General features: G+C 32.0%; 1 protein-coding gene across 1 annotated transcript; it reads right to left on the reverse strand.

The window, feature by feature from the left end:
• Positions 1–9,879: 9,879 nt before the first annotated feature.
• Positions 9,880–11,160, reverse strand: LOC106420597 (homeobox-leucine zipper protein ATHB-7). Its single transcript, XM_013861456.3, has 2 exons — positions 10,718–11,160; positions 9,880–10,594 (listed from the first exon to the last, which is right to left on the reverse strand). Exons 1-2 carry the CDS (start codon positions 11,045–11,047, stop codon positions 10,211–10,213), a joined length of 714 nt encoding a protein of 237 aa, XP_013716910.1. The 5' UTR covers positions 11,048–11,160; the 3' UTR covers positions 9,880–10,210.
• Between the last annotated feature and the right edge of the window lie 594 nt (positions 11,161–11,754).

An 11,754-nucleotide genomic window follows, 5' to 3' on the forward strand; every position in this document is an offset into this window, starting at 1 on the left:
CATATATTAGTACTGAGGCAACTATGCATTAAAACAATATTGTTTTATTTTTTGAATTTTCTCAAAATCTTCAAAATCTATGTGTCTCTACGAAAATATTGTTATGCATTAAAACAATATTGTTTTTTTTTAATTTTTCTCAAAATCTATGTGTTAACCCCCTACAAAAATATTGAGTTTTACATTAAACGCTATATATACTTAAACTTATACTTTTTATTGTTGTTCTAAATTTTCTAACGACATTTTAAATTTGTATGAATGTATGTTAAACTCTCTTTTATGGTAAATGAGAATCGTTCTAATTTTTTATTAATTAATTAGTAAAACTACTTAATACTATCTAAATCAGTGGAATAACCACTACAAAATCGTTATTTTCTTGAAAAATAGGGACAACGAAAGCTTTAAACCTCTTTCAACATCATCATATATCAGTGTGTGATGCAACTATGCATTAAAACAGTATTGTCATATTTTTCGAAATTTTCTCAAAATTTATGCGTTTAAACTCTACAAAAATATTAAATTTTGGTAAATGCTTTATATACTGAACTCTACAATCTTTAGTGTTGTTTTAAAATTTCTAACCACATTCTAGATTTGTATTAATGCATGTTAAACTCTCTTTCATGGTACATGAGTATCGTTCAATTTTAAAAAAAAAATTAATTTAGTAAAATTTCATATACTCTCTAAATTAGTGGACTAACCATTATAAAATCGTTATTCTCTAGAGAATGGAGACAACAAAGGTTTCAAACCTCTTTGGCCATCATCATATATTAGTACATGAGGCAACTATGCATTAAAGCAATATTGTTATATTTTTTTATTTTTTCTCAAAATCTATGTGTTAACCATCTATGTGTTAACCCCTACGAAAATATTTAGTTTTACGTTAAACGCTCTATATACTAAAGTCTAAACTTTTTAGAAGTAACAAAAATAATTAATTATTGCTATTCTAAATAAATAAGCAAAAAAAGCTATACAATAAATTTTAATATTTTAATCAATTACTTTAATAACTTTACAAAAAAAAGTTTCAAATATCATACAAACTGAAACAAAAATATCATTTAAAACATCTTACGTAAAGAAATGGAGAAAATATGTAAGAGTGTACATAGAGTAAAATACGTCAATGGAACAAAATATATGTAATTCCCGATTACTTAGCTAGATAGTTAAAGTTGCCGAGCTTGATTCCAACAGACTCGATCGACGTTGATTGTGAATCTCTTCTGTATGAATATCTTATAATTGAAAACTTGAAAGTGCTTGTCGATTTTATTCCAATATTTTTTTTAAAGGAATAAAAAAGCAAGACCTTTCAGCCACAAGATAAAGATGATTACAGAGTCTTCTTGTTCGTTGATCTGTCTGATAAATAAAACATCAAACAGAAATTGTTTTTTATAAAAGCAAGACTACTTTGAATGTAATGTTTAAACTAGATATCGATCCGCGCAACCGTGCAGATTTTTGTTTTCATTTATTTTAATTATCATGGCAACCATTGAATAAAACGTAAATCATGGAGTCTGCTTGTATTAATGAAATTCATTATATCTGTTAATTTGTAGTCCAGTTGACTTGACTTATCCCAATCAATTATATAGCTGCTTATTTACATATACTTTTTCTTCTTTCATATCAACTTTTTCTTTGATTATATGGTTCTTATGGAAAAACAGGAATTGCTTAATGTTTGATGGCAAAATCTTCTTTCCAACAGATACTATAGTGAAGATTCAAGAAGAAACAGAGCTGTGGTTTTTGGCAGACCAACAAGAGAAGGAGAATGAGCTGGAGAATCGTAGGGAGCAAGCAAAACTAGCCAATAAATGGGTGAAACCACCGGCGATATGGATCAAGTGCAATATCAGTTTGAGCTTCTCCAGAGGAAAAAAGATGGGGGGTGCGTCTTGGGTTCTAAGGGATCATAATGGTGAAACATTAATACATGTCAGACGTGCTTTTCTGGGCTTTGCAGAGGAAATGGATTTCAAATTGGTAGCGGTTGTGAGGGTGATTCAGAGCATGGAACATTACATAAGAAACATAGTGATCTTTGCGTTTCAGGATGAAGATCTAGTAGGTATGGTACTGAGACCAAAGGCATGGCCTTCTTTCAGATTCATGAGTTCTGAAATTTTAAGGTATTTGGCCAAGATAGAATGGTGGCGAATGGTTAAAGAGGAGAAGATAACAAATAGAGGGGCGTTTCTCATTGTCTAAAGTGTCACTACTTCTAATAGGCTGCAGTCATATGTAGCTTATGGAGGGCCAAGTTGGTTAAGTGATCTCTTTGATGGTGAGAAAACCTAATTAACCCTCTTCTTTGTTGTTGGAGACTTGATGCGAAGATATTGTCGTTTTTTGAGAAGTCTAGCTGTTGGAGCACAAGGAGGAAGGAAGTTTTATTGTTGTTGTTGTTTAATCTAGTTTTTTGTTCAAGGTGGAAAGAAACTGTGAGCTTATATTGTAAGAACTTCAATTTAAGTTAAATGAAAATCATAGATGACAAAAGAAAAAATCAACTTTTTCTTTCAATATACTTATATATATACACTAATACACATATATAAATAAATAACTACCCTATTTATGTATATATTCTGTCTAAACAAAGAAAAGTATCCTACATATTAACTGTAATTGATGATATTGTTCATACTTCATACGGTACGTTGACAAATAAGAAAATGAGTTTTAACGGCTCAGCGCCGTCATATGTTGGCGCGTGAGTCTTAACTCTCCAACCCCATGGGATCGATGCTACTTCGAGTGATGTCACATTTTGTGGAACCCATGTTCGGTATCTTTGCAGTAAAATCTAAAACTGAAGTCAGTAGTGTACTGGACACGGGAAGCTAGGTAATAACTAGTTTTACCGAATAAGAAAATGGTTTAATTGCCTAGATTTGGTTTTAAAAACCTAGGTTTATCTCAACCAATATAAATAATTCTACAATTCAATTTGACCTGTAACCGATACAAAATGATTGTGTGTGCTGTATATTGTAACCGTCAGATTTGAGTATTTTAATATCTGACGAGTTCTTGATTAATCAGTCTTGATTCAGGACTACATAACCTTTCTTTTGCTAAAAAATGTTACAAAAGGACTATAAAACTTATAACGGCTTGACACTTTCCAACTCTCAATACGTTTTTCAACCATGGACGTGGGAACGATCAATGAGTTCTCCAATAGGGGTTGTCCACAGCTGCGCGCTTCATTTTTCTAATTTAACAAGACAAACTTGTCATTAACTAACGTGATTTGGAAAAGTTAAAAGTAAACTCAACTGTAAACAGGTAATATCAAGATAGCGTGTCCTTTTGTACTTGGTACTACTTATCCACGAGTCAAACTTATATTAATTTACTAACCTCCCTATATTTGCTAGATGACGCTTTGACAGCTATACGATTTAGTACAGAGTAAAATTACTAGTTTTATATTATACATTTATATATAAATATTTACCACCATACGTTTCTAAATTTTATCACAAAATTTCTTCTGTGAAATGACTCAGATATTAGTTGACCTTTGATAACTAATAATCCTGTTAGCCACATGATTGTTGCTATCAGTTTATAATTCATCTGCCGCTAAAACGTGGTGTTTAAAACTAGAATATTCTTATATCTATATAAAGATTCCACAGGAAATATTTATGTGTTAGATCGTACATTACAACATATATTTGTTAACAAGCAATCAAACGGAATTGAACATTAAAAAAAGTTCGTGACAACTCATAATGGCTAATTTTAATAGCGTATATGAAATTTATGTGGATCTTTGTCGTTCGCTATGATGCGGTCTTGGGTACCCAAGTGACGACAGCGTTTTGTTTTCAGCCGTTGATTTTGTTTACAGATTCGACTTATCATCACAATCATTCGCTTTCTGGTTACGTCACGTGTGTGAGGTTCGAGGGAGGAATTGCGTGATCGTGTCAAGTTTGTGAGCGTGGTATAATTGACATATGCACACTTGCAGGCCTCAGTGGAAAAATGGTTGAGAAATGACCATAGGACCATAGGACCGACCGCCTAACCTAATCAAGCTTAAAGAAGATAAACCAAATGTCACAATGGTTATTTAAGGTCCTACATGATTCGGTGAGCACACAAAATATCATATTCTCATATACATCGTTTGCTAAGTGCTTGTCGACAACGATCAGAGATCTCTCGTGTGTTTCTGATTAGAACTGCCTGGCCGTTGATCTAACATCCACTAATGCTTTATCTTGTTCTGTCATGGTTAGTTATGTATATGTTTTGTTTTGTTTCGTTTTTGGTCTAAAACCAGCGAGGATCAGTCCAAAGATGAGACTTGGTCATTAAATAGTCTGACAAGGATTGCAACTTCCCCCCAACTTAGAGCTATTTATTCACAATTTGGTCATCATAATAAACATTTAGATGATACATGTAAAAGAAGTATAGCAACAAAAAAAAAGGTATAGCAACATATTACAACATTTGACTATGTTTCATAATAAAATTGTAGAGCTACTTCTACACAGTTAGGTCATCATAACAAAAATTTTAATACATGTAACTATAGAAGTATAACAGCAGATTATTTCCAGTTATATGCAAATTTTTAATGTAATAAATGCATGTGTATTGAACTGAAATGGTAGAAAATGTTTGCGTAATTGTTAGGCATGGGCATTCGGGGTCCCAATCGGGTTTCGGTTTAGTCCAATCGGGTTTCGGTTTTTCGGGTTTATCAAAATCAGCTCCATTCGGGTTATATAAAAATTCGGTTCAGGACCGGTTCGGGTTCTATCGGGTTCGGGTCGGGGTTAGTAAATCTTCAAAGAATCGGTACAACCCAATGTACTTTCAGATTCGGGTCCCAATCGGTTCTTCAATTTAAATGCACATGATTTATATCTATTTTGTAACTAAAAAATAAGTAAACTCGGTTCTTTGGTTTTAAAATACTTGATTTGTACCTATTCTGTAACCAAAACATAAATAAAATCAGTTCAAAAAAAAACATCAAATGTGATCATTCAAAATCAAGTGAAATGTAAACAAAGTTATTGATCGAAAAAAAACCAAATAAATAAAAACATAAAACGAAAACCAAGTTCTCATGAAATGAAAAACATTATTCAATGAAAACAAAACCAAAATTTAAAAACTTCAACCTTCAACCGCCACCTTCAACCATCAATCTTCATATAATAGATAATTATTTTAGATGTTCAATATATTTGGAATACATATTAGGAATTGAGATCATGTTTGGTACAAATTCTTTTGGGAATTTTGAATGTTTCGGGTTCTATCGGGTATCCATTTAGATTCGGATTCGGTTCGGATAATACCCATAACCCGAAATACCATAAAACAAGATCCATTCGGTATTTATGTTAGGTTCGGATCAGTTCCGATTCAACTTTATCGGATCGGGTTCGGTTCGAGTTTACGGGTTCGATTTATTTGCCCAGCCCTAGTAATTGTTTTCAAACGTTCTGCTAATATCCACAAACACAACATTTATGGGTATTGACCGGATATTCAACAAAACATGAAAACATTAGTGGGGTTTGTCATCAATACATTCCGCTTCTAGACTGGGCAAACTAAAATGTAGTTAACGAGCTTAACTTCAAATAATTAATGACCATACATTACAATACTCCTTCCGTATAAAACGTTTTATAATTGTGCATACAAATTAAAAAAATCATTAATTTCTTACATTTTCTAAACAAAAACATCATTAATTATTTACCTAACCACAAATCAACAAATAATAAAATAGAAGGTATATTATCATTAGTCATATAACATTAACTGTTAATATATTTTACATAGAAAATCGAAAACGTCATATAATTCGGAACATAAAAATTTCTCTAAAACGACTTATATTAAAAAACGGAGGGAGTAGTATTTACTCCACTCCGTTCCTAGAAAATCCATGTTATAGTTTTTTCACATTTATTAAGAAAACATATAAATTGTATTTTCCAATACATTATTTTTCTTAATTAACTATTCTCAATAACTTTTAACCAATAAAATTTTATTAAACACAATTATATTTATTGAAAAGTACATTTTTTCATTAATTAATGTATTGAAAATGTAAAAAATGTATCTTTTTGAAACAATTTTTTTCTAATATATAAATCTCTTAGGAACGGAAGGAGTATAATCCGTGTTTTGAAATACGGTTTAAATGTATTTATGCTTACAAAATCTGATTTATATTATTTTTGTGGTGTCAAGTGACCTCACTATTCTTAACGTGGATCCGTCCCCGAGTCAAACGCATATAAGATTTAGGCAGACATTATAACTTATATGACATATAAATTAATTTTTAAGCTTTAATATTCAATAACCAAAGTATTAGTATTATTATTATTCTATTACTATTTTATATTAACTGTTACTAATTTTATGTATGCATATGATTATAGCTATTAGATTAGTTATTTGAAAATAATTTTGAATTTATAAATTTATCATATTTACATATTCAAACATGTTTTTATAACTTAAATTATATATATATATATATATATATTAAATTATATTTTATGCTCATTTTCTAAATTACTGTATATATTAATTTTTTATCTATATTTTATATATTTACCTATCTACCGTTTTAGTTATCTGTGTATACAGCTAGACGCTAAATATAATGTGTATATACCGCGTGACGAATGCATAGCCGGGTTTTTAAACACTAGGTATTTAAAAACACTTATACTATATACCAGACACATATTCTATAGCCAAAAGGTATCTCTGTACACTTATAGTACTTGATATATCCAACAGTGCCAACTATAGTCAAGCAATGATGAAATTTAAACATTAATGGTCGATTTTCAAAAAGTCATTCTTATCAAGTAGAACCCTATCCTCTCTTTTTTTGACATCTAGAGCCCTCTCCTTTAATATAATCACAAATATCATTTTGGACATACTTCACTCAAGCCTTTTTTGTTAGGATTTCACACAAGTTTTTTTTTTTGAGCAAATTCACACAAGTTAAAGATACAAATTATATGTTCTATTGTACTGACACAAAATAGTAGACGTGTTTAACTTATACTCCATTATATTTTACATTTTATATGTATTTAAATGTTTTAATAGTATTAAAGATGACAACAAAACTATTTTGAAAATTTTGGTTTGAAATAATATAAATATTTGCAAATTCTTCCTTCAATTTTCATTATTTTTTCTTTCTTTCTTTCCCGAGAGAATGTTATGGAAATCTACACTAAACTATGTCCGGATATGTATAGAGGTCACATTATAACTTTGTCGACACTACTACGATATACTTTTTATTTTGTCAGCAAAATATAATGATATACTTTGGCTTACTAATATTATATTGAAATTATAATAATTATAACCACCTATTAATGTACAACTATTCTATTTTTCAAAAGTAACGATCTCGAACAAAAAAATTAAGTTATGATGATCGCTTAAAAAAAACTTAACAATGCATATGCTATAGTTTCATGTTCACCAAAATAATTTATTTACTTTCTTCAAAGATTTCATGTTCTCTTCCCTTTTATATTTTAAAGATATCTATCGCCAATGGGCAACCTCTCGGTACAATTGATTAGGGTTTGACTTTTTGCATTTCTCTATGCTCCCAGTATTCGAAATATACTAAATTAAAGTTAAGATCTATCAAGGGGAAAAAGAGGGTAAGCAAGATACGGTGCGGCCTGTTTTTCTTTCATGGAAATTCAAGTATACAATTTTTAAAATAAAAATCATTTTAGGAGAATCTAGCAACTTGGTTCAACTTTGTCACACTTTAGATCTCTATGCTAGTGCCACCCACGAAATAATATCAATAATAATAAACCAGAGTTTTCTCTCACCTTAACTTTCTACGTCCTCAAGGAGAAGGGAGCTTTTAGTGACACGTGATTTCTCCTAAGTTTATACCTTGCTTTTTTGTTACTAAAAAAGGCCGTATCAACCAATCGTTGAATCTCGTCGATTGACATTTTTTCTTCAACTTGAAACGTAATGTCTATTTATTTTACTTTCTATGCCATCTTCATTCGCTTTTTTTGACAGAACTGAACAGTCAATCTCACTCTTCAGTTCCACTCACAAATCTATTTAACTGAATAACTAAGATTACTCAGACAATTGAAGAAAAACGATTTGTTGCTCGACTCCTAGATCGAAATTGATAATCCTCACCATTAATCAACAAGTCAATCAGATCTAGGCTACTGTGGGTTTATGGTTCCAATCAATTCTAGGCTACGGCAAGTTTAAGGTTTAAGCAGGTCAGAGGAAGATCTAGAAAGTGGTATGGTGGGTGCTCTCTATGATTGTAGATATATCTGTTTGATTCTTCTTTCATCACCCTATATTTGGATAATTATGATTTTGTTTGTTTCTTTGAGTTATATCAGTACTCTTACCATTATCTCTCAGGTATATCAGTTTGAGGATGGAAACGATACGGGTATGGAGTGGAGACCTCCGAACAAAGAATAAAAAGAAATTCACGGGACGAAGAACCAAGCTTCATTATCTATCTCATGTTTAAGGCGTCTCTGTTTTTAATCAAAAAATCTTATTTTTTGAATGTAGTTCAGGCTTGATTCTTCTTTAATCAGCCTATATTTGGAGTTAAAATGTTCATTCAGCTCAAGGACACATGTTTTATTTATGTTGATGTTTGATGATTGTATGTGTGTATGTGTGTATTCAAATTCCGGGTTTTTTTGTAAAGCAAATTTGCCATCTCCACCTGAAGCTGGAGAATACATTGTTGATTGCTGTACGGAAGTCCTGCATTTGGCTTGAAAATATGCAATGTTGGATATTCTACGGTATTGATCCAATTTTATGTCTAAGGTGACATGTGTTTGCATATACATATTTCTTTACCAGTCATCTACTCTTCATTCATGGGACTGGATACTCAGTTAGATTTAAACACTTGGAAGTAGCTGAAGTTGCAGCCTGAGGTCTGGCGAACCTTATTCAGTAACGAGCTTTTTGCTACGATCAGAAGAAGGTCATGTTTCCTGCTGGCTTTAGTTTATAGGGGTTAGTTTTTGTAACTCGCTAGCTATGATTAAACCATGTATATTATCTCTGTTTATTTTCAATGATTCTTTTAGAGGAGAAAAAGACGGTTGGAGTTTAAAGTGTGATTCACCATTCCTTTAAGAACAACAATTTCACATGAAGAAACAGAGATTTGAAGAAGAGGAAGCAGAAGCAAGTGTGTTGGCAACTCGAATCCCAGATGATAAAGAATGTCTGATTAGTTTTATAATTGGTGAACTTAGATCAACTGATTTTGTTTTCATTTTTCTTACATTTATGTGATCAAAAGATTTAAAGCCATAAATAATCCTAAAATTTTATAACATTGTGACTGTACAAACTTTTGTAAAGGACGTATACAATTGACTCATTGAAAAAATCTTTGGTTTCAAATAAGCTTTTTTCTGCTATGAACTTTAAGATATTCTTTTGAAATTTTGGGTGCCTCATTTTTATCAACTGTTGGTACGACGTCGTTTCATTGCTACAGATCCTCTGGGCTTTTTTTAAAACCAAATTCTATTTATAGATGGGCTTCTATGTATCGAGCCTACATGTCTGACTTTTCACAAACTTTAATATCTTGATTTCTGGTACCTGTGATTCAGTTTTATTACAAAAAATTGGATTATGTCCTTAAACATGTATGAATTAAGAAGCTGATGTTAATTGGCTTTCATGATTCTTCTCGTGTTCCTAATACCAAAGTTGTCAATAGAACCAACTTCATCTTGTGTTGATCTTATACATAATGATGCACAAACTATATATAACATAGATGATTCTCTGCCTTTGATTCTTTTATTCATCCAAATCAAGTCTTATACTAACTACTTAGCTACAAAGCATGACGAGTACTTATTACTTATAACAGAATAATAAAGACCAACTGAGAAAATACCTACTCTTTCTAACACAATTTATACAGACAAAACCATGAGATTTGAGCTCAAAATCCTGCCAAAATTCTCGCCATCGACGAGTCATTTGCTGGACCAAACACCTCTATATCACGTGATGCAGACTTATAGCTTTTGATATGCAATATAAAAACTAAAGATACGTAGTTTTCTCTTCATCTTATATGTTTATTTAGAGCTTATATAGTTGATGACCAAAAATGCCACCATGGGTAATTGCTGCTAGATTGGTCCAAGATATTAGTATTTGTTTTGAAACCTCTCCAGCCAACAGATGATGTCAAGCAACTATCAGCTGGTTCCACAATGTTCATCAAATGATCTGCTTCTTCTTCAAACCCACCAAAATACTCTCTCTTGATGTGGCTATTGTACCCATAATCATCATGATGACCCTTCTCATACACCTCCATATCTGGCCTAACCTCCTCCGGTTCGGGATTCGTGTTCTCTTCCTTTTCTGATTCATGATCCGTGCTGCTTAGAGCTACCACCGTTTGATCACCACAACACTCTCTTCCCTCGACTCTTTTTTTCTGCATAGCCTCGTTTAGTCTATCCAACTGCATAAAAGTTACAACAACAGCTTATAAATAACATAACCATTAAAACAGAGCTTTATACTAGCTCCTAACCACGGTATGTATATAACCATTAATCATGTTAAGAACTTGAGATAATATTACCTCAGAGACTAAACCTTGATTTTCTTTCTTGAGTGACTCGAACTGAGAAGCCAAGTCGTTGTAGTTTTGTCTGAGAATGTTGAACTCTGTCTCTAGCTGCTTAGATTTCCAACGAGCTCTCTTGTTCTGAAACCATATAGCCACTTGCCTAGGCTGCAAGCTAAGCTCTCTCGCTAACTGAACCTTCTTCCTTGGCTCCAGCCTCGTCTCAGACTCGAACATCATCTCCAGTGATTTGATCTGCTCCTCGCTAAACCTTCTCTGATTTTTCTCGTTGTGACTGCTCTTCTTTATCTTCTTCATGGTCATGAAAGGATCTGCTGACATCATCCCTAAGATGATTTATGATTTTTGTTGTATCTTTTTTTTTGGAATCTCTGTTTTTGTGTTGCTGGTTCTCTCTCTCTCTCTCTCTCTCTCTCTCTCTCTCTACATATATATATATGCGTAGAAGCTGAGATTTTTATGTTAAAATTTGATGATATTATTAGTTTTTCGAATTTCGATTTAGGGGTCATTTGTATATAATAAGATCTAAACTTTAGGTTACTTTTGTAAGTTTTATATTCTTTTTTAGCTAAACGATTTGTGTGTCGACAGGTAACAATAGGGGCGGATTTTGGCTGCTTATAGAGTCGTCGTTGTCACTGGTTAAGTCGAGTTTCATTTCAACGCAAACTTATCATCTAACTCCGATCAAGAATTTCTACCTTATTATTTTCTTATATCTTTCGATAACTCTTATTTTATGAAGCTTTCTTATAATATTACTTCTAAATTTGTTTTTCCAAAATTATCTTCTTGGGTGATAGAATTTGCAACGGCTCTTTTTCTTCTTGGGAAAATAATTGGTTTTACGTTTATAACGCCTCTTTGTATAGTGAAGCAAAATTTTCTCTAAAAAAGCGATCGAGGTTGCCCATTACCGCACACGTAAAAACTCCCGTGCAAGTCAGTTGTGGTGAAGTTTTTCTTGGGAAAATCATTTGTGAAGTTTTTCACCAAATGGAGTGATATGTGTTTTAACAAAAAAGCGT

The sequence above is a fragment of the Brassica napus genome, chromosome C4 (assembly GCF_020379485.1).
Source record: "Brassica napus cultivar Da-Ae chromosome C4, Da-Ae, whole genome shotgun sequence".
Classification (NCBI taxonomy): Eukaryota; Viridiplantae; Streptophyta; class Magnoliopsida; order Brassicales; family Brassicaceae; genus Brassica; species Brassica napus.

Bases quoted from the DNA above. Each gene is read 5' to 3' on its own strand.
- LOC106420597 (XM_013861456.3), bottom strand. From the start codon at position 11,047: ATGATGTCAGCAGATCCTTTCATGACCATGAAGAAGATAAAGAAGAGC. The intron at 10,595-10,717 runs GTAATATTATCT...ACTTTTATGCAG, and splicing joins ATCAAGGTTTAGTCTCTGAG to TTGGATAGACTAAACGAGGC.